Raw genomic sequence first — 24,073 nt, 5'->3', positions numbered from 1 at the left:
GACTGCCCCGATCTGCCGACAAACAGCTGATCGGCAGATCGGGGCAGCCATTTAAATTTAAATGAAGCCGCGATTATTTTAATCGCGGCTTCATTTCCCTCTTCCGATCTGGCTAATCTACATGCCTCCGTCGAAGGAGGCATGTAGTCTAGACACACCCTCTGTTTCCCCACCAATCTGCTTAAGTTCCAGAACAAGTAAGGTGTTGTCCTGGCACTCTGTCTGTCCCCTAGAGCAGTGGTTCTCAAACTTTAGCAACCCAAAGACCCCCATTTTGATTTACAATTTTCTGTGGATCTCCAAGCTCAGCCCCGATCACCGCCCTCACTCCACCCCCTTCCCACAAGGTTCCACTACTGTCCTTCCTCTTCCCTGCCTTTTTCCTCCCTCAGATGCATGCCACCCTACTTCTCCTCTCCCCTCCTAGTTCTCCTTCATGTTGCAGTACAGCTGTTGTTCCCAGTGTACAGGACATACTGGGAGTCAGGCGAATGAGCTTATGGAACAGGTGGGAAGAGGATGGAGGGAGGGGGAGAGTTGATTAGCAGGGCTGGTGCACCACCTGGTGTACCCTTGTGGCCTCCCAGGGGTTATCTGTCCCCTTGGAGCTAAGGGAATGGTGGTTAGGTGAAATCCACCAGTGCTGTCCTTCCCCATCCCCTGATACTGGGGGAAGATGCTATCTGATGAATATTTAGTTGAATCTCTACTAGATTTGATTAAACATTTAATTCTGCCTAATTGTCATTTTCTGACTACACTCAGTTTTGGCAGAAAATTTCCAACTGACTCTAATTTAGATTTCTTCACAGCAATTTGATGAGCCCAAATCCAGCAATGGGGTACCCAGTCAGATCTGTCACAATGTTCTAGGCTATTAATGCACCAGCTGGGAAATGTAACAGAGGTGTTTTTGCAGGTGACCTGTGATGCATGGCAGGCTTACAGCCAAGCGTAATACTGAGCAAAGTGGAATGAGAAATAAGTGCAAGTGTCATAATCTTTTCATATACAGGCAGTCCCCGGGTTACGTACAAGATAGGGACTATAGGTTTGTTCTTAAGTTGAATCTGTATGTAAGTCGGAACTGGCGTCCAGATTCCGCCACCCGCGTGCTCTGCGGCTGTGCTCTGCTTTGCTCCCCGTCCCCCTGCCAGGGGGACCGGGAGCAAAGCAGAGCAAAGTGGCGGAACACGCGGGCGGCGGGCAGCCCAGACGCGTCTGGGCTGCCCGCTGCCCGCGTGTTCCACCGCTTTGCTCCCCGTCCCTTGGCAGGGGGATGGGGAGCAAAGCAGAGCACAGCCGCGGAGCACGCGAGCGGCGGACAGCCCAGACACGTCTGGGCTGCCCGCTGCCCACGTGTTCCGCCGCTTTGCTCCCCGTCCTCCTGGTCTGCAGACCAGGGGGACGGGGAGCAAAGCAGAGCAAAGCCCCGGAGCAGGCGGGCAGCGGACAGCCCAGAAGCGTCTGGGCTGCCCGCTGCCCGCGTGTTCCGCCACTTTGCTTCCTCTCCCTGGTCTGCTGGAGACCAGGGAGAGGGTCCCGTTCATAAGTGCGGATCCGACATAAGTCGGATCTGCGTAACTCGGGGACTGCCTGTAGTGTAAACATGCATGGAATTTTACTTACCTGCCAACAACCTGAGTTATCCGAGTTCTTTTATACAGGGCAAAGCTGATAACTAGAAGAAGAAGAAATGCGGTTCCAACTGCTATTCCCATGATGACAACATCACTAGTAGACACTTGGAAAGAAACAGACACAGAACATTACCCTTTGTTTGCACTTGAGACTTGCTCATACAACTGTAACCAACTTTTCCATAGAAATTGTCCCTGTATGAAGAGCACATGCATGAAACACACATCTCATATGTACAACTGTTTAGCAATACCACCAAAGAGGGCCTCTAAACTTGTTTTGTCTGCACATGAGATGTCAGCATTACTGCCTGTTTCTGCTGTGCATTTTCCCTAAATATGCATGCCATGTACTGGCAGTAATTGGGTGGGTGGTGTGGAGGGCATATGAATATGGTAAGATGGAGAAACTCTACATAAAGAAAAAAATCAAAGTGTTTGGTAGGAACTTAATAGGAGCCACATAACTGGATAAAAAAGTACATCATGTTCTTTCCACTACCTTTTTTGTGTCTGGTATCTTATTTAGGGACAGATTCTGATAAACTTATTCATGATTATTAGCACCTCAATTTCACAAGATCCCACTGATCCATTTATGAGGTAAGATGCTACTTGTGTAGCCCAAGGGACTAGCATTAGCATTTATTTTGTTAGTAATGTAAGGTACCTACCTATAGACCTGTAACCTATTTGCTGTAGGAGCTAGTATAAGATTTGAGACCTATGAACTTTGGTACAGATCAGTGGTCTAATGATCACCTATAAGTTTTTGAGAACTGGCAATAGGGTGTATAAGGGGGAATTTTGTTCATAATAGCATCAGCCAACCATGGGAACATTAAGCTAGCAGTGGCTTATGCATAAAACATCCAGATATCAGACCACAAGAGTTCCATGGCAACATACTTTATATATATAAGATAAGTTGGGAGAAGGACACCTTAACGTTAGTAGGGTGAAGAAATACAAATAAGGAAGAGGAAAGACACCCTTGCTGAATATGCATTAACCTTAATGGCATCAGCATAACACATTATAAAAGTTGTATTCAAGCCTATGTGTGGAAGGAGAGAGAGTATGGCCCCTAGAAGATGATGGCCACTGGAAGTGAAGAAGAAGGTGATAGTGGTGAGGAAGATAATTGTGAGCGTATATGGATGTTCAGATGTACGTTCTGTATTCTCGGTGTTCACTTCACAGGGTTTGAGCATTTGTGACTTTGCTAAATGTATTCATAAACTATTGTAGAAGTGTTCCCACAGTATGGGTACATCTAGACTACATCTTTTTTTGGAAAAGGAATGTAATTTAGATGTATCAAAATTGCTAATGATGTGGGGATTTAAATATCCCGTGCTTCATTAGCATAAAAATGGCCACCACTTTTTTTTTGGCAAGGGGCTTTGTCGGAGAAAAGTGGCAGTCTAGAGGCTGATCTTTCGAGAAATAAAGCCCTTATCCCTCGTGATATTAGGTTTACAAGATCTTTCGAAAAAGGCTTTGTTTCTCAAAAGATCAGCCTCTAGACTGCTGCTTTTCTCTGACAAAGCTTTGTGCCAAAAAAAAAGCGGCAGCCATTTTTATGCTAATAAAGCATGGGATATTTAAATCCCCACTTCATTAACAATTTCGATACGTCTAATTTACATACCTTTTTTGAAAAAGGGATGTAGTATAGACATACCCTATGAGTGTTGCAGCTGTGTACAACAGGCATCCCTAAAACACAGTAATTATAATAATGTTGGGCCTGAACTTAGGACAAGAACCTGTCAAATCTCAAAGTGATAACTGAGAATTCTTAAGCAATCAATATCATTGATACACAATCTACAGATCAGGCTACATTTGGTTTGAGTAAGGATTTCATAATCATGCCTTTTGGGTGTTATCTAAGTAATGAGTTCTGGCTCCTTTCAAGGATAGCTCTAAGCTGTAGTATACCCTGGATATGACAAAGGCATGGGTGATAGCTGCAAGGGCCATGTTAGAATACAGGTTCCAAGCTTTAGGTTAAAAAACAAGCACTTACAGATGGTAGTTGGAGGGGGCCCACTGTCAATACTTCCTCCATATCCTTTTAACGTACAGTCTGGAGGGGCCCAACCAAAATCACAATGGCAGTTTTTCTTACTGTTGCAGATCTGCAATAGAATAAGGATATATAACATGGACCAAATGAGTAACTTGATGAAAATACAGCCTTCCTGAGTTATTGGTTCATTCTAACTGTCCTGTACTACATCACGTATTAAATAAAAGACTGAATGATAGTTTCTTAGCTGTTACTTTAGGTTTCTCCACGTCTCATGATATGAGCATCAAGGAAACCAGTTATTCAAAGTCTCCATGTTTGGCAGGAGGAATTAAATGTATTGACTTTTGTTTATTAATATGCAATCTTAGTTTTATTGCAATCACCTCATCCAAAAGAGTAGGGGAAATAGCTGCCCTCATGGCAGACCCCCTAAAAGATATTTCAGAAAGAGAGAGTCATATTAAAGAATGACTGTAGCTTGTAGCTGATCAAAAGATCTAGAAATGGAACCAACTTCTCTAACCACTTAAATCAGTTCTCCTTAATTTAACTTTTGTAGGGTTGTACTTGGGAGCTGAAAGACAAAATTTAACAGAATCACTAAACATTCGTTCTACTTAGGATCACTTAGGCTTTGCAAGTAGAGTAAATGATAGAGCAAACTTCCCTACAGATGAGAAAATCCAATGAGTAGAATCATTAATTTCTTATAAAAGACGTTTTAATATTTTGAACCCCTTATTGAAATCATGTGTAAAGCCCCCAGACCTCCAGGAGAGCAGTATATTGACATTTAGTGTTGTAGGCAGTTGTGAAGAGCTGGGAATCCCCACTGGTGGAATATGGTATTTAGTACGCGAGGGCCCAGCCCAGGGAAAGTAAGGGAGAATTGGGAAGGGTGAGTGACAGAAGAAGAGGGGACTGACTGATTGGGAGCAGGGCCTCAGAGAAGGGATGAGCTGGGGAGGAGGAGCAAAAAGCAGGGTAAGAGGGTTTGATTTTGTCTGATTAGAGAGTTGTAAATAATTGATTGTATATACATCTTTAATTTATTATAAAGAACTACTTAATCCAGTAGCTTGTCTCAGCCACTCCAGGGTTCAGCCATAAACTGCCTCATCATGCTATAGCTAAGGTCTGATATCCAGTAATGATATCACTTGCTCATTATCTAGCAAAGTGGTGCACAATCCATGGTCATGACCAACTTGGGGGTTGCGACTGCCTTCCTGGGGGGTCGCAGTGCTTGGATTCTGCGAGCTTTGTTTTCCGGCTTCCTGGCTCGGTGCACACATGGCGGGGATATGAGAGTGGCAGGAGAGCAGAGAGCAGCCTGACAATTAAAGGAGCTGGTTTTTTTTTTTTTTTTGCTCAACCAAATTCGGCGGCCTCTGGGGTGTGTGTGTGCGAATTAAAAAAGGTTGTGCACCACTGATCTACTATATATTTGAGAGAGTTTGTCTGTCTGCCTGTTTGTTCAAGAACTTCTCAAATGTAAGAGCTACTGCCACTAAATTCTCTATACTGCTTCCTCTTATAATTTGAACCGAGGTATGGGTTTGGTTGCACCGAGAAAATGGAATATGCTTGGAATGGGATTATGTCTCAAAAAATAGAAAGGGAGGATTCTATTATATAGGGTATGTCTACACTACATGGCTCCGTTGACGGAGCCATGTAGATGAGGGTTGTAGACATAGCAAAATGAAGCGGCGATTTAAATAATCGCCACTTCATTTACATTAAAATGGCTGCCGCGCTGTGCCGATCAGCTGTTTGTCAGCACAACACGGTAGTCTGGATGCTCAGTGGTCTACATCAAAAGCCTTTGTCGACCGCCCCATTATGCCTTGTGGGATGAGGTTTACCGGGGCGGTCAACAAAGGCTTTTGATGTTGTCCGCCGAGCATCCAGACTACCGCCACTGTGCTGATAAACAGCTGATCGGCACAGCATGGCAGCCATTTTGATGTAAATGAAGCGGCGATTATTTAAATAACCGTTTCATTTTGCTATGTCTACAACCCTCAACTACATGGCTTCGTCGACAGAGCCATGTAGTGTAGACATACCTATAATGACCGCATGTGGGCAGCAGGGGATACGAGACGGAAATCAGGGATAGTTATATTGTATAATGACCACAGGGGAGCATCAAGGGTCCAGAGATGGGGACCGAAACAGCTATAACCCCATGAGGGCAGCAGGGGGCAAGGGCGGAGAAAGGGAAAGCTATCTACTATGTATTTGAGGGAGTTTTTCTGTGTGTCTGTTCAAGAACACCTCCTAAACAGTCATAGCTAGGATCACCAAATCTGTATACAGCTTTCTCTTATAAAAACTTAAAGCAAGGTCACGGTTTGGTTGTGCCAGGAAAATGGGATGTGCCTAGAATGGGATTGCTTCTCATAATACCATACAGAAAAGGGACAGGACCACGAGGAAGGTGGTAGGGGCTAGCTGGGGGGCACACCCTCCCCCCATTTGGGACTGCCCCAGCTCTGAGCGCCCACTCCCAGACCCTTTAGGCACCCTTCAGGGAGGATGGGGAGTGAAGCTCCTCCTCCCCCAAATTATACAGGAACATAGTTGGCTGTTCTGCTTCATCAGGGAGCAAGGGGAAAGTACACAGTTTGCTGAATTCCTCACTCTGGCTGAGGAATGCAGGAAACACAGAAACTTGAGTTTCTTGTTCCAGTGAGCTGGGGAATCTGGGCAAAAGTGCAACATAATAGCACAGGAGTTGATAAGGTTCCCTTCTCAAAATACTTTAATTACTACTTTTCACGATCTTGTCCAACTAAAATAATATAATTAGTCAAACGTGAAGCATCAATTTTAAGAGACTAAGCTCAGTGTTCTATATATTATACTTTCAGATTCTGAGGATATTAAAATCTTTACTACTTACCCCTCTGTTACTGCATTTTGTGTAATTACAATCATAATTCAGAATATTTAAATCGACACATGTTTTGTTTATACATATCTGTAAAAATTCACAAAAAGTATGCATTAGATATGTTCATTTACAGAGCAGAGTTCTTTCTGCTTCTTCAGAATCCATAACAGAGACTTTGAAGAAGTAGAGAGGGTGAATCTATTTGGATAATCTAGTCGAAGAGTTAGTTTCTGGCAAATAGCATTTCTCCTTTAACTACTTTAGCATTAAGCCTTGGATTATTGCTTTCTTGAAACAGGAATCCGCTGCCATTCAAGAAAGTAATGCTGGTTTATTAGGAATTAAGTTTTAAGGAGCAGCTATGTGTGGTAACAGCTAAAAAGTTATCCATAGCATCTTGACTACTGCAAGATCCTTTTTTTTAATCATCTCCACATCCATTCAAAATTATAGCTCTCCATCCATTCAAAATTACCATCCTAGCTCACTTTCTTCCCCTTCCTTTGTATTCCTCTACTGGTTCCCCTTTATTCATTACACTGGATTTAAACTTCTTATTTCACCTGTTACCCCATCATGTGGTCAGGTTTAATCATTTCCTGCATTACTCATTAAACAACTAGTCTATTATGTTATATCCTATGCCTTTTGCATGATTAAGATAAATTCTTGCTGAGGAGATTCCCAATGAGCAGCTTCACAGAAGAGAATTCATGAATATCAAATGGATATTTAGGATTAAAATTTGTGCTTTATAAATCAATCCATAGTTGAAGATCATATGGGGGAGGTAAGAGCAAGGAGGCTAATAACTACTGGGTCAGAAGGGGCATCAGCCTGAAATTCCTAGGATAATGGTGGTAAATTGAGGCTGGGCCTACACTAATCAAGAATGAGGAATGTTGAATCAAGAGATGCAACTTGACGTACTTTGTTTTGAGTTTCCCCACTGTCACCACAGTAGGAAGACAACGTGAACAAACACTCCCATTGGCTTCCCTTATTCCTCACAGAAGCAGGAGTACCAGACGCCGATGGGGAGGGGGGGGGGCCCTCTGAGTTTGATTTAGCGAGTCCTAACTAGACTCATTAAATCAAACTCCAGAAGATTGATTGTGGCAGTATCAATCTTCCGTTAAGTGACGACATGGCCTGAGAAGAGCGGAAAAAGGGTGGATCTGACATCAAAATACAGCATTGCTTTGATGATGTTGGGGAGAAAAGTTACAAGTTCAAAAGCTAAAGAAGCTATAAACAAGGGGTCACTCACCTTGTGCATTAATCACAGTTCTTCTAGAGTTGCACCACCATGTGCACTCCATTTCAGTTGTGCGTGTACCCCATGTGCCTTTGATTGGAGATTTTCAGTATCAGTACTCATTCAGTTCACTCATGGGCTCCAGACTTCCTCGTGCTCTGTACTGAGGATATATAGAACTTTGCTGGTGAACTGCCCTTAGTTCCTTCTCTACCATGAAATCTTACAAGATGAAACTCTGAAGCATAGCGGAAGGAAAGAGCATAATGGAACACCCAGAAGGAAACAAATCTCAAAGAACTACAATTACTGCACAAGGTAAAGTAGCCTCTTCTTTCAGCAGTTTCCCTGAGAATGCTTGAATTTACATGATTCCCAAGCAGTATCCCCGAAAAAAGCCTTGGATTTGAGTTCAACACTGAAGATACAACTTCATTGCCAACTGCAGCATGTGACAAGGCTGCATAAACCAAGATATAGCATTGGCTGCTGCTCTACAAATTTCAGACACTTGAACATCTTTTCAATAGTACTCTAGAATCAGACTGGGATATAATAGAATGGGCTAGTATCTTAGACGACATCCACATTGAGAGTCTTTGAATGGATATTGTGGATTCCCTGAATCTGTCCGTAAATGAAATACAAAGTCTGGGAGGACTTTCAAAAAAGCTGTTTTATCTAGAGAGATGGCTAAATGCCTTTCTGACATCCAAAGCATGGCAATTTTCTCCCTGTTCTGGTACAGTTCTAGAAAGGAGACTGGAAGATGAATAATCTGGTTAATATGGAAAGATATGCAGAAGATATCTATCCATTTTGAAAATCTCTGTTTCGATATGGATTGACCCTTGAAAGGCTCTGCTGTAGAAATAAAAAGTCTCTGAGATTGTCTAAAAGATCTGGTTCTATCTAGGTAAAAGGCAAGTGCCAGTCGAACATCGAGGGAGTGGAGCTGTGCTGTGTTGGTATCCAGATGCAGCTTTGGATGGAAAGCGGGTAAGCATATAGGTTCATTTAGTTGAAATTGGGAAACTACTTTTGGGAGAAACTTGGGATGTAGTTTTAGGACAATTCTATCCTTGCAGAAGACCGTGAACAGTAGATGTGCCATGAGTGCGGCTAGTTCCTCTACTCTCCTTGATGTCATTATTACTATAAGGAAAGCCACTTTCATAGACTAGTGAGTGAGGGAACATGATGCCATGTGTTCAAAGGGTGGTCAGGTCAAGGAATAAAGAACAAGGTTGAGATCCCAAGGTGGCATTGATAGCTTTAGCTGTGGAATGATGTTGCTCAGGCCTTTCAGGAACTTTTTGGTTAAAGGATGCGAAAATATGGTGTGCCCTTCAACCCTTTTGGGCTTGTTCAATATTGCCACTAAATGTATCTTTATGGAAGAATTAGAAAGGTTCTGTTTCTTTAAAGCGAGGAGGTAGTCTAATATTTCCATCAGGTCTACTGAGAGCAGGTGTAGGGATCTTTGATTTGCCCACTCAGAGAAACGCCTCCATGTTTGGGAGTATGTCTTCCATGTCGTTTGTTTGCGACAGTTCATAATTATATTATGTACCTTCTCTCTCCAGGCAGCCTGTGGCTTGTTCAGCCTTGTAGAAGCCATGCATGCAGATGAAGCCTGTGAATGTCTGGATGAGAGACTTGGCCCTGGTCCTGGGATAGTATGTTTGTCCAGAACGGCAGAGGGAAGGGTGGGGCTGCTGCCAACTGGGACAGGTTAGGGAATCATGGTTGCCTGGGGCCAGGCCAGAGCTATGAGAATTACTCTGGCTCTGTTATTTTATTTTCTGAATGACTGTGCCCAGGAGTGGAATTGGGGGAAACACGTATAGGAGAGTTCGAGGCCAGCTGATCACCATGCCATGTCCTAAGAAGCCCTTGCCTATTCCCACTCAGGAGCAAAACTTGGAGCATTTGGCACTATGTGATGTTGTGAATAAGTCTGTTTCTGGAAACCCCCCACTTGAAGAAGATGGGCTTTGGAATGTATCTCCCACTCGTATTTTTGGTGAAATATGTGGCTTAAATGATCTGCAGTGATATTTTGGTTGTCCGGAAGATATACTACCGACAGGGTGATGTGATGTTGGATGCACCACTACCACAGTATTGTGGCCTCCCTACAGAGGAGATAAGATCTGGCTCCTCCTTGGTTGTTTATGTAAAACATGCATGTTGTGTTGTCTGTGACTATTCCCACATTTGCCTTGAATCAATGGTAGAAAGTGTTTGCATGCTTTTCTCACAGTGTGAAGTTCTAAGATGTTGATGTACAGGGTTGTTTCTAATGTTGACCACTGTCTCTGAGTGTTATAATGATTGATGTTTGTGCCCCATCTCTCTACTGAGGCGTCCGTGGTTATGGTTGCAGCTGGGGGGTCCTGTTGAAAGGGGACACTTGAACATAGGTTGTGCTGCTGGAGCCACCATAAGAACAATACTTTGACCCTTCCTATAGGGCTGAGGATTTTCTGTATGTGATCCTTGTGTGGCTGAAAACACATATGGAGTCTGGCATGTAGGCACCTCGTGGAGTCTGGCATGGGGAACCACATATGTGGTTGTTGACATATGTCCAAGTAGCTGAAGGCATTGTGCAGCTGAGACTGTTGAGCTGTCAATGATATTTCTTGCTAGGACAGATAGAGTTTGGAACAGCTACACAGGGAGACATGCTTGTGCATTTGTACAGTCTACTGTGACTCCTATGAACACTAATTGTTGAGATGTGGTGAGGTGTGATTTTGAGGAATTTATTTGGAGACCTAGGGATATGAACAACTGTGCTGTCTCTGAGGTGGACTGGATGGCCTCATGCTCCGATTGTGCTACGATGAGGCAGTTGTCTAGGTATGTTGTTTTCTGAGATGGGCAACTGCAATGGCTAGTATTTTGGAGAATACTTTTGGTGCTGCCAACAGGCCAAACAGGAGGACCTGGTAGTGGTAGTGTTCCTCCTTCAGTGTGAATCTTAAAAATTTTTTATGCCATGGCTGGATTGCCACATGAAAATATGCGTCCTAGAGGTTGAGTGATGGCATCCAATTTCCCTGTTCCAACAACAGAATTATCTTCGCTAATGTTACCATGGTGGGTGAATCTTTGTTTTTTTAAATACTTTTTTAGCCTATGCATGTCCAGAATAGGCCTGAGGAAGTATTGCAAGTAAAAGCCTTTCCCCTATGATGAGCTGGTATGATTTCTATTGCCCCCAGTTGGAGTAGTCAGTTTACCTCCTGGAATCGTGAGACAGGTCCCCAAAGAGGGATGAAGAAGGGATTTGGGTAGCAGGAAATCTGGTGAATGGGATGGGGAGGCTTTTTTGTATGATGTCTAAAGCCCACTTGTCTGTGGTAATTTTTGCCCAGAATTGATAAAAGGGCTGCAGGTTATGTTGGTAAGTTATATTGGGAAAAGACATTGAACCTTCAACCAGATCTTCAAAAGGCTTGTCAGCCATTGGTCGACTGAGACGTGTCTGGCCGATCTTGAGTTTGTCTGCATTTTTGTTGCCTTTGCCTTCTTTCTGAGGTCATAGCTTCTCTGGAGTATAAAGGATGAGGATAGTCTACCCTGTGGTGTGAATTCCTTGTTCAGCCTCTTTTTGTGTTGGGGAACATACATGCCCAGGGTCCTCAAGGTTACTCGAGAATCCTTGAGGGAGTGAATGGAGGCACTTGTTGTAGAAAAAAGTTTTTGAACCTCCTAGAGGAGATCCTCAATCATATTCTGTACCTCCCTAGGAAAAATTGAGAGGTGGAGCTAGGCTACTTGACACATGACTACTAAGGTGGCTAAGGACTGTGTCACAGTGTTTGCCGTGTCAAGAGATGCCTGTAATGCCGTCTTGGCTATAAGGAATCCCTCCTCAATGTTGGACTGGAAAGAGACCTTACTTTAATCAGAAAGCTGTTCAATACATTTTTTCACATTGTCTAAGTAGTGATGTGTGTATTTCACCAACAGTGCCTGCATAATCGGCTATTCTTATTTGGAGGGAGGCCGATAAGTAAGATTTCCTGCCCAGAATATCGAGTCTTTTCTACTCCTTATTGTAAGGAGTGGATTTATATTGCATCTGTCTACTTCTGTTGTTGGCCACATCGACAACCAGTGAATTTGGTGTCCGATGGGTAAATAAGAATTCGGCGCCCTTCACGGGTACGGAGTACTTCCTATCCAATATTTTTGAGGTCGGATGGATAGACTCTGGTATTTGCCATAGTAATTTTTGAAGGGTCTGGGATTTTTGAAGGGTCTGCCGCTGTGCCCGATGCCCTGTCACAGAGACATTAGGGTGTGCCTAGGCACACCCGGCACACCCTGTGCACACGCCTGTAGATGGATGTAGATGGTACCAGAGAAATGTCTATGGCCTTCATCAGTACTGATTTGGATGGTGTAGGTACCGATGATTACAGGTACCTCTTATTGTTGGCTCCAGGTGGCTTATTTGGAGCCGGCTTTGTCAGTGCTGTGGGTGTTGGTTCCGATGGCGTAGTAGTGATTTTACTCAGCTTGGCCACTGATACCACATGGCTTGTATCTTAAGTGGATATCGCCCCTTGGGGCTTGTCCACATTGGACTTTCCTGGTGCCTGTGCGTCCCCTGTAGCCTTCCTCTTTGATGAGGCTGGCTTACTGTGGGGAGACAGTCTCTTCAGTGCCCTATCTATTGAGGGTGAAGAGTGCTTCCTTTTGGCTGTCTTTTTGGCTGGGGCATCTCTGGGGACCAAGGCGCCTTGGTCTGAAACAGCTGTTGGTGAGGCGTGCACTGGGGAAGCCTGAGGTGCTGGTTCAGAGGCTGGTCTCTCCATTTTCTCCATTGTGAGGAGCTTGACTCTCTGGCCTTGAGAGATTTGGTCGACAGCTTTTTACAATGGTGACAGATCTTTGGTGAGTTTTCTTGACCCGGGCAACGAATGCATTGGGCATGTCCATCCAAGGAGTAACCATGACAAACTATCTAAGTGCTATCCTAATCAAATTACTATACTAATTTTGAATAATGCACGGAGTGTTGCTGTGTTCCAAACAAACCGGGAGTGGTTGAGAAGGAACTGAGGGCGGGGGAGTGATGCACGTACATCGGTACACTTGCTATGGCACCTATGGTGTGTGCTCTACCACCTGGGGGAGAGGGAGAGTACTGCTGCTGAAAAGTTCCGGTTTCAAGTACTGGGGCATCAAGACACCTGCACTGGAGTGCCCACAGGAACACTCCTTGAAGAAGAAGAAAAAAGTTTTAATCACATGAAAGAGTGGGAAAAGGTGTATCAACTCCTTAATGAATCTTGCTGTTGGGGGGTGAGCAAAAACTGAGCATCCTTCAAGAGAGGAATGAAAGGCAGCTATTCCTACTGAGTGATCTTTGACACAACCCACAGAGAGTCCTGACTTTTTCAATTCCAAAGGGTAATCAACAACAGCATATATGAAATTGTGAACAAGTGAAAACTGTCAGTAGGTAAACCAGTGGTGAATTCTGAAGATAAATGTTTTGTATGGACATCTTCACACTGGTTAATAGTACCTGTTTTACTTCTGTAGAACGGGAAACGTCTATCCCTGAGAACCATTAAATGACCAAGTTCTGAGAGGAAGAATTCTCAGACTGGGATGAAAAGTCTGACTAGAGTGCTAAAACAAGACATGAAGAACCCATAGATGAATCAACACCAGCAAAGAGGCAAGATGAAATAATCAAGGGTTCCAGACTTGTCTTAGACACAGTGGATCAACTAAAACAGCCCTGACATGGTGATACTTGATCTTGTTCAACACGTTCAAGACAAACAGTATTGTAGGCTATCCATAGAAAAGGCCCTCCCTCCAAAGAATGAGGAACACGTTTCTCAAGAAGTGAGGAACTAAGTTTCTCCTAAGGGGCTCAAGGCTGTAACTGGGAGGGATCTGTGTCCTGAAGTCCTGAATCTAATACTTAGGCTTCAACACATGGACCTCCCTCTAATGAATATAGGAAGCTCAATGATTCCAGTGTGGTCACAGAGGAAGGCCATAAAGTACAAGAGATGGCAGCCAATGCTGCTCAAGAAGGGGCATGGTTGTCTTGTCACTAGACCCCTCTCTTTCCACAAGGTATCAGGGAGGTTATTCCCATGTTGACAAGTAGGGGAACTTTTCACAGCTATATGGGAATCTGAAAAGAGGGAAAGCCAACTTCATCTTGAGCTCAGAAAGTCCTGGAGAAATAGAAGGAACCATGGAAAGGACCATTCCCAGTGATCCTGTTCATCTCAGTGGCAATAAGCACTTGGCACCCATTGAAAGAGAGACTTAGGCTTGTCTGAAAGAAAACAAGTCTTGAATATCTAAAGGTCTACAGTACCAAATGGTTTGCACAGAGAATGAATGAGATTTCATGAGTATGGAGCTTGGTTTGACAGGTCCGGCCTGGTGGGAGTTGTCACTACAGAAGTACTTAACTGCTTTGGAGGTACCATATTAGCACAATATATACCACAACAGTACCAAAGCAGTCTGGGTCACTTGTCTAGCTATCAAAAGTAGCACAGAAAAGTGTGTCAATACAGCCTTCCTGTAAGCAGAATCTTTAAAGTCTCTGCTGGTGTAGTTATGCTTAGGTGCTACCTAGGTATGCGAAGCACCATGGTTCTTTGAAGTGGTTGGAGTCTTAGAAGGGTTCCCAGTACCTTAGGAGCCCAGAACCTCCACAGTACCTAGTCTGAGACATGAGATCGCTGATGTGGTTGATTTCTGAAGAAATGGGCTTTTTTGAAATAGGCTCTCTTTGAGGAGAACTCCTCTTCTTATGGGGCTCTTCAGTACCCATTGATGTCTTTTGCCATGAAAGTCTCTGGGACAATAAAGAATGGATGTTACTAGGGAAATATATCTGCCTAGGAGAGAGTGATGTATCAGGCAGGTATCTTGGCCTGAATCCAAGACAGCGCAAAAGGATGTGTTACATCACAAGGAGCCTGAGCCTAATTTCCCTGTTTTTTTCTAGCTGTGCTTGTAACACAGTGTTTCCCAATTGGTGCTCCGCGGAACCCTGGGGTTCCATGGAGCACAACGAGGGGTTCAGCAAGGAGCTGGCGCTCCCCCGCCCCCTCTGAAAAAGAGAGAGAGAGCCGGCTAGCCAGCATGGAGCGCGCGCGTCCTCCCAGCCCGGCCCCAGAGCATCTCTCCCCCGGACCTGTCCCTGCCGTGCGCGACCTTCCCTGAAGGTGAGCGCCAGCCCCGGGAGCACTGCAGATTGGCCGCCCGTGCTCTGGGGGGGGTTCCGGCCTCGGGCATGCGGCACTTGGGGGGGGCACCGGCCCCAGGTACGCGGCACTTGGGGGGGGCGCTGGCCCCGGGCTCACGGCACTTGGGGGGGGCACCGGCCCCGGGCTCTTGGGGGGGGGGCCCGGGCATGCAAGTGTCCCCGCCCTCTGGCGAACGGCCATACCCCCTGGTGCCCGGCAACCTCCAGTGGTTGGGGACCACTGCACCAAAGGGACAGGGGTGGAAGAGAGACAATTGCCAGGGGGCCAAGCACAGACAATGAGGAAAAGGGCAGGAGGGGAGCGGAGGTGTCAGTGGGTGGGGGACAGGGTGATGCTGGGAGGGGAGAGGGTAAGGGCATTGGGGGCTAGAGGGGTGAGGGGAGGTGCTGGGAGAAGGCTTGAAAGAAGGCGTGGGCATGAGGAAGGCTGGGTTGGAGCAAGTCATGTGAGAGGGCAGAGGGGCATGAGGGGAATGGGAGCAGAGGGTGGTGAGGGGTGGGCATCAGGGAAAAATGGAGCAAAGGGGGCAGGGGAAGTGAGGGAAGAGGGAGGCACCAGGAGGGTGCAGGGATAAGAGAAGGTGCAGGTGCCAGGGGATTCTGGGCAGACACCTGCCCAGTGGAGGGACCACCATCAGAGGAGAGACGCAGGGCAGGTTTGTAGAGGGAGGTGTTAGAAAAGGGGATGAGGAGGGGTAGCTCACATGATCAGAGTGGGGCTACTGGAGAAGTGGGCACAGGGGGGAGAGAAGGGCTGGTGGAGGAGGGCAGGTTGTAGGAGGGCTGAGGACAGTGAGAAGAGCTGGAGTCAGGACAGCAGAGGAGGGTGAAGAGTCGGGGGGGCAGCAGGCACCAGGGGAGCTGACATGGCAGCAGAGGGAAAAGGTAGAGGTTTAAAAATATTTATTAATAACTTGGGTGGCACATCCAAACAAGCCACATGAACTCAATACTGGTGCACAACACAAAATTCATTTTGCTCATGTGAGGAAACTGTTAGGCTATGTCTACACTGGTTGTTTCTTGTGCAAGAACATCTTGCGCAAGTGTTCTTGTGCAAGAACACATCCACTCTTCCATGTGCGAGCTGTGCTTTTGCACAAGAGCATCTATGGCAGTGTGGACACTCTCTTGTCCAAGAAAGTGCCGATGGCCATTTTAGCCATAGGGCTTTCTTGCTCAAGAAATTCATGTTGCCTATCTACACTGGCCTCTTGCGCAAGAATAGTTGCTCAAAAGGGCTTATTCCTGAGTGGGAGCATCGTAGTTCTTGTGGAAGAAGCCCTGATTTCATACCTGAGAACGTTAGTGTACTTGCGCAAGAACACACGGCCAGTGTAGACAGGCAGCAAATTTTTGCGCAAGAGCAGCCACTTTGGTGCAAGATCGTGGCAGTGTAGACACAGCCAAGGGGAGGGAGGAAGGCAGGGGCAGGGAATCAGCACTAGCTCAGCATGTCTACATGGTTTGGGGGAAGGTGCAGGGAAATTGAGTTCATCTGGGTTGCAGAGTGGGTAGGTCTGAGGGGCTGGGCTGGGCTGGGCTGGGCGGTGGGGTGGGGTGTGTGTGTGTGGAGCTCAGAGCTCAGTTTGACTGCAGGAGGAGGGAGGTGCCGGGAACCGGGGCTAGACTCAAGTGGAGGGAGAGACAGGGAATCGGCTCTTGGCTCAGCAGTTTTGTGGGGCTTGGAGGTGCAGGGAAACGGGGATCAGCTGTGCTGTGGGGGAGGCATGCAGTGAACCAGTGCAGGGCTCAGCTGGGCTGAGGTGGATGGGGGAGGGCATACAGAACAGACAGGCAGCTTATCTGGGTTGTGAGAGGCTGCAGGGAACTGGTGCTGCACTCCCTTGGATTGTGAGGGATGGTTTTGGGGGAAGTGCAGAGAACCAGCAGGGGTGGGCAGCTTAGTTCGGTTGCAGGGGATAGTGGTGCAAAGAAGCCTAGTGGGGAAGGGGGGGGGGGGGGACCAGGAGCCCTGAAATGACCTCCCCTGGTCCAAAAATTCCACGAGGAGTAAAGGAAGCCTAGTTCGAACTACCTAGTTCGTGCCACGTGTAGCCGCGCGGCACGGGGTTCGAAAAAGCCGGGATTTAAAAATGGTGGCGCCCGGCTTATGCAAATGAAGCCCGGGAAATTCAAATCCCGGGCTTCATTTGCAATTGCGGTATACCTACATTACCCTCCTATTTCGAAATAGGAGGGTAGTGTAGACATACCCTTTGAGTTTGACATAATATTTTATTTAAAAATGAAGCCAGGCCAACAAGCCCCCAATTGGGACCAAACCCCCATTTCACTGCAACATCATAACACTCCTGCACCACCTGACCCCAAATCTGAGCCTATCATACACTGGAACCCCCGTCCTGAGCCTCTTACATCCCCACACTCCTGCATCCCCACATCCTCAGTCTTCTGCCACAACATTCCTCCACCATCCACACATCACAAATCTGTGTCCTGAGCCCATCATACTCACAACCTTATTGCCCTGAGTCCCTCACATATCCAGCCCAAACTCCTGCACCCTCATATCCACAAGCCCTGGCTTGCTCAGCACCCCAACCTTCCACCTGAGCCCAACACTCCCCAGCCTAGAGCCCCCTCCCTGAGTCAACAGCCCTTTCTCCTGCATCCAAATTCCCTCCCAGAGCTTGTACTTCTCACCCCTTCCCACACCCAAATCCCTCATTCCCACCCCACATCTCACTCACTAGGTTGAGACAAGTATAAAGGCTGGGTATAGCAAGTGATGGAGAGGAGGGGAACAGAGCGGATGAGGCCTCACAGAAAGGAGATGGGGCGGGGTCTTGGGTCATGAATTGGTGGGTCCCTCTCTCCTCCCCCGCCCCCCCCTTTTTTTGCTTGACAAACCTAGGGGTTCCTTGAAATTTTGAAAAGCTGAAAAGGGTTCCTCAGCCAAATAAAATTGGGAAACACTGTTGTAACAAATATTGCACTTTTGTGGGATGTGCATGTCTTCTAGACAGCAAACACACTGTGAATGCCTGCCACTGACCAGGACAGATCTCCAGCAGGTGCGGTAGTGCTTGAATCCTGGAGATCATGGAATATCCCAGTTATAATCTCCAAGGGAAACTCACAGGTAGGGAAGAGGGGAAGAAAGGGGAGAAGGATTGTAAAAATAACCCTCAAACAAAATAAAAAATGCTGTATTACATAGAGTAGAAATAAAGAACTACACTACACTACACTACACTACACTAAAATCTAGAAGATCCTAAAGCTAAGTTTGGGCAACACTGGAAATTGGCATGCCAGATGCTTCATCTCAAGCTGAGGTGGCTGAGAAGGAACTGAGATTGGCTTGCTTGTACAACACTGTATAGCCTCAGAATGGGGCATGAGATCTGCAGCACATGGTTGGCTGAACAATTGCTAGTACTGAAAATCTCTGATGAAAGACACATAAGTTGCACCTGAAGTAGAGCACCCACAGAGGTCAGTACCCAAAGAATAAATTATGTTATTTTAAAATTTCCCATTACTTTTTCCATTTTTAAAACAGACTTAATTTTTATAACATAGCTACAGTAGATCTTGAAAGCATTAGAAAATTCTGCTATGATGTCACCAATATTCCGACATGAATACATAGATTTAATTATTCAAGCTGAGAAAATGAGTACTATGCATCAAGAAAACTGTTTGTGCAGATAATGTCAGGTATTAAAATGAAAATAGAGTGACAATGGACATGTAAGCAGCTAATTAGTTGGATAAATATCTGTATACCTACCCAATGGAAGAATAACAATCAAACCCCAGGATTTTAACCACTATGTTAACAGTTGGGGATTTTGCATCTAGATTTGTAGTTAAAACAGAAACACATATCTAGGCAGAGAAAGCTTGATTCAAGTCTTACTATACTCAGAGCTTGTTGAAAGATTAATTTTTTTGTAAAAGAATTCTTCCTGGAGAGTATTGTCTTTTCAGTCACTCTTTGGCAATATACTGAACAAATTAAGGTTGATTTAGATAGTTTAGAAACATCAGGAGAGAAGGAGACATCTAGGGACAAATGTTTAATGGTACTTAGACCCTTAGGGTGAATTTTCAAAAGTGCAGCATTCCCCAAAACTGTGACACTGAACCCTACTTATCATTTTTCCATCCACCACGAAAAAGGGAATAAAACTTCTACTGATCTTAAGCTGGTCTTCTTTAGCTACTTGTGGGTGCTCAAGGCATCCTTTATTCCAACCCATTCACAAATACAACCTGGAACGGGGAACAAGAATTCAAAGACTCCCACTCCATTTAATCTCGGCTCCACCCTATTGCCACATCGAACTATACTTACTACAGTACCTTTTTTTCACCACATGCTGTACCATCTTCCACTGAGCCAACATCTACCATGTGCCTTCCAGAATGAAATTCTGTACCCCAACACAAGGTATTCTCAACTGGAGTCTGAACTATGGACCCAAGACTTTTCATCTGAGGTATTCTTTTAATATTAACACACTGCAGTCTTCCACATAAGACATCTCTGAAAGAAAAAAAAAATAAGACTAGCCCTGGTCTAGATAATACTTAGTCTTTCCATGAGTGCAGCTATTGTATTAGGCGACCTCTTGAAGTTGATTTTCAAGAGTGTAATCTTTGTAAAAAGTTCTCCAGAGACACATGCAGAGGAAATTGAAATTGAAGTAATAATTCTTTAGTAAATATTATTCTTATGTGTTTTATGTCAAATTCTCATTATTTCTTACTAAACATTCCAGAATTGTTATCCAAAGGTTCTGGTTAAACTCTATAGCTAAAGAGAATTCTAGTTTGAATAAATGAATATCTTTGTCCTAGTAGTCCTGTGCTTTATTATCCTCTCTTTACTCAGAAATTAGACTGACCCTAATATTGGTGTTATCAATAACATGAATTTTAGCTGGACCGTAGCAGGTGATTGAAAAACAGATTGTGTCTTTGTTCTCTAAACTCTTAACCCAAAGGGATGTGTCCAGATGTACAGAAATGAACTACTTATAAATTATGTGAAGGAAGTAGGACTATAATTACAGAAAACAATCTATTAAAGGATGTTTTCAACTCATCAGTAATTACTCTACCAGATTTCTGTTATGATTACTTGGTGATAGATCTCTTTTTAAATTGATGAAACAGTGGATAGTTGAACAAATATTGCTTTTCAGTTATGTAAACCAAATGCAATGATCAATAGTTTATTTCTTTGACTCTTTTCTATAAACACACACAGAACATAAATATATGTATATATAAAGTATATATCTGTAAAAAGTAATGTGTGGATTAAAGTCTAAGCACTGAGAGCTAAGGGTATTCACAGAGGATGCCAACAGTGATGAATGAATTAGAAATATCATTGTCTTATTCATTCAATACAAGATCAAGCTTGAGAGAGGAGTTTTTGTTCTGAACATTATGGGTACGTCTAAACTACATGCCTCTGTAAACTACATGCCTCTGTCGGCAGAGGCATGTAGATTTGTTTTTTTGGCAAAGGCAAATGAAGCCGCGATTTAAATGATCGCGGCTTCATTTACATTTACATGGATGCCGCGCTGAGCCGACAAACAGCTGATCAGCTGTTTGTCGGCTCGCGTGCTAGTCTGGACGTTCCCCCTGTCGACATCAAAGCCCTTTGTCGGCAGCCCCGGTAAACCTCATTCCACGAGGAATAACGGGGCTGCCGACAAAGGGCTTTGATGTCAACAGGGGGAACGTCCAGACTAGTGCGTGAGCTGACAAACAGCTGATCAGCTGTTTGTCGGCTCAGCGCGGCAGCCATGTAAATGTAAATGAAGCCGCGATCATTTAAATCGCGGCTTCATTTGCCTTTGCCTATGTGTCTAATCTACATGCCTCTGCCGACAGAGGCATGTAGTCTAGACACAGCCTATATGAGGTGAGATTCAAGCAGTTAGTCAGATGAGAGCTCAAGTAGGCTGCCTCAACTTTCCAGTCTCAGATTTGGCATGTCTCCTTCTCTGTATTCAGTGTAATGCTGCATTGAGTTGACTTATTTAAATAAAACTTTAACTCAGTTATCTGACATTATGACTTTCTAAATCCAAACACACAACACATTCTCACTTGTGTTCTCTCATTTGTTACACTATTTTTCTATATTAAAATAGCCCTGGTTAACAATTGTGATTTTTCCCCTTGGTTTTAAATAACTGTTTATGCTAAGGTACATAAAAGAACCTCTATGACTCAAGTAGTGAATATAACATCTTTGAGTTGGCAGCATCATTAGTAAGACATGTATTACCATTTCTTGTTTTGCCAGACTAAATAATTGGTTTTTTTGTTGTAACCAAGTTGGTCCCTGAATATGAGAGAGATAAGGGCGATGTAATATTTTTTATTGACCCAACCTCTATTGGTGAAAGAGATAAGCTTTTGAGCTACACAGAGCTTTTCTTTTTGGAAGTTTGTCTCTTTCACCAACAGAAGCTGGCGCAATAAAAATTATTACATCACTCACCTTGTATCTTTAAAATTACTGTACTTGGCACACAACCGTCTTTTTAATCTACAGGTAAAAGGAACAGCTAGCCCTATAACCATGACACTAACTTCCTGGCAGTTTAGAAGTAAGACAGATACCCTGGACACTGAGAGTCCCTATGCAGCATTGACGTCCCACTGAAAGTTTGCAGAAGACATAGTTTGTATGTTACTTGCTTGTTACAAAATAAGGAGACAGGAGCGTGAGGACCACATTGCTACTTGGTGCTCCTCTGAATAACTGAGACAAAGTAAAAGGACACTTTACTAGGCAGTGTCACTGAAATTATTTTTAGGGTGGAAGTGCTGAGCTAGTTGTTGTCTCCCCACACCTGTTCATGCCCCTAAGCTCAACAGGCTGGGGTCACACCTAAAGTTGCCAAATGGTGTCCAGTCCATTCAGTCCAGGAGAGCTAGCAACCTAGCCAAACTCAGAGGTGGCTGCTGAGCCCCTGGGCAGTGGCAGGACCTGGGGACTGTGGGCTGCAAAGACTGAAGGGACAGTGGGTGGCGGGATGCCAAGAGTATCTTGTGGGACCTTGAAAGGGCTTTCTGGAGGGCTTCCTCGGGCTCATGGGTCAGCAGTGGGACTGGCCCCTGAGTGTGGGAAAGCCAAGTGCAAAACCTGACTCCTTGCATCCCTACCTCCTGCACTCTGTCTGAACTAAACTAATCCTATAGAAAGTAAAATTTTAAGGAGAAATAGTCACCAAAATAAACCAAGAAAATAACCAATTATTTTTTTATAGAGAAACTTGGTAGGATCAACTAATTAATCCTGGAGGAATTCTGCAATTGTTGCATTTGGAGCCATAGTAAAATTGCAGAATTCCCCTCTGATCGACAAATCAGCATCCCTTAACAGAGGATGAGAAGTGTGAGGCAGCTAGACCAATACAACAGTGTATAAGGATTGAATACCCCAAATTAGATTTTGGAAAGAAAAGTATTAAAATTAAAATATAACCTTTCATTCAGATTGTCTGTAGAATACAAAACTGTGCTTTATGCAGATCTCAGTGTATGTGATGTTTTCTAAAATTTCAATCTCAACTTTTGTTAGCATTGCATGATTTTATTTCCTTTCATTGGGCTTTTTTAGGATGTGTGAGATGTTGTAGACTGACCCATGACTCCAAATTTCTTTGGACCTACTGATTGGATAAGTTTCTTAACCAATGGACTTTCTGAGCCTGAAATTACTAGAATAGGGAGATTCTTGGTTTGAATAAATCTGGCCTAATCAAAGCCTATTAGGTGATGCTAGGGACCTCAGAAGGTAAGGATCCCATTCTAATTTGCCCAGGGAGGAGTTCCAAGGAACCACCCATCCACCATCTTTAAAAGGAAAGAAAAAAGTCTTGTTGTTGGCTTGTTGGCTTTGCAACAAGAAACATAAAAAACACAGTGTGTATCAGCAAGTAATCTCTAGTCACCAACAAGTCATTCGACACAAAACAGCAGAGCTTGACAGACCACCGTCTAATCTTTTCAACAGCGTATCAGCTTCCTGAGGCTGAATGAAACCATGTTTGCCAGTGGCTGGGCTGTACAGACAACTCATCAAACACACTAGGGGTGAAAATGAAAGGTTAAACAAACTGTATGGCTGGTAAAATGCTGCTCTGCATCTCCTCTCACTTGTCTATGATTTATTTTTCCCTATTTAAAATAAAATTTTTTAATTTACAGTGGTTTCTTCTTAGCAGGTTTTCCAGTAGACCAGAGACATAAATAAATATAACTTACTTGTCCTCACACTTATTGTAAATAAGTCCATCCCCACCGCAGTTGCCACACCGGTCACCTTTAGTATTCACTGCTTTGAAACAACTCAGCGGGGCCAGATGTGCAGCTGCAAGGAAGGAAAAAAACACAAGCTAAATGACAAGACAGAAATAAAGCATATAATGTATTGTACTAATGCCTCCAATCATATCAAGCATTAAGGGGAAACTGAAATTATTCACCTATAACCAGTTCTTTGAGATGGACTCTGCATATTCATGTATGGGAGATACCTCTGCTACAGATGTGATGGTGGAACATTGAGGTACCAGAGACTGTCAGAATCCTTACATTTTCTCCTACCCCAAGAGTGAGAACCTTTTTTTGGGTCAAGGGCTGCTGACTCACAGAAAAATCAGTCGGGGGCCACACACAAGTGAGACTCAGAAAAGAAAAAAACAAACCCTCATTGATGTGGTCCCCAACTGAGAAGGAGAAAGACTTTCCCCACATTTGTTTTGCCCACCAGAGACTAAGGAAGCCTAAAACGAATAGATTTTGTGTGCTACAGCCCCACAGTGGAACAGCGGAGAGGCTGGAGTACCAATGTGGGCTCCCCAAAGCTGGGGAGGGGAGCCCTGAGCCTCGGAGGCTGATTCCAGGCAAGCTAAGGGGCCACATCCAGCCCTCAGGCCTTAGGTTCCCTATCTCT

General features: G+C 44.5%; 1 protein-coding gene across 7 annotated transcripts in view; it reads right to left on the bottom strand.

Annotated features, from left to right (window-relative positions):
- LOC102463166 (disintegrin and metalloproteinase domain-containing protein 21-like) overlaps positions 1–24,073 on the bottom strand; it is a 135,521-nt gene that overhangs the window by 20,333 nt on the left and 91,115 nt on the right. For 4 of the 7 annotated variants that reach the window (XM_075919610.1, XM_025186928.2, XM_025186925.2 and 1 more), the window contains 5 exons: positions 23,383–23,488; positions 19,447–19,630; positions 6,593–6,670; positions 3,676–3,787; positions 1,630–1,744 (listed from right to left, as the gene is read on the bottom strand). In XM_075919610.1, coding sequence (XP_075775725.1) covers positions 1,630–1,744; positions 3,676–3,787; positions 6,593–6,670; positions 19,447–19,630; positions 23,383–23,488 — 595 coding nt within the window. Of the gene's footprint in view, positions 1–1,629; positions 1,745–3,675; positions 3,788–6,592; positions 6,671–7,853; positions 8,005–19,446; positions 19,631–23,382; positions 23,489–24,073 lie in introns of those variants that run through there. The other 3 variants (XM_075919609.1, XR_003090199.2, XR_012900817.1) reach the window with 3 other exon arrangements.

Source organism: Pelodiscus sinensis, chromosome 1 (genome assembly GCF_049634645.1).
Source record: "Pelodiscus sinensis isolate JC-2024 chromosome 1, ASM4963464v1, whole genome shotgun sequence".
NCBI classification, from domain to species: Eukaryota; Metazoa; Chordata; order Testudines; family Trionychidae; genus Pelodiscus; species Pelodiscus sinensis.
Note: the sequence above shows the minus strand (reverse complement) of the source record. Positions and strands in the feature narration are given on the sequence as shown.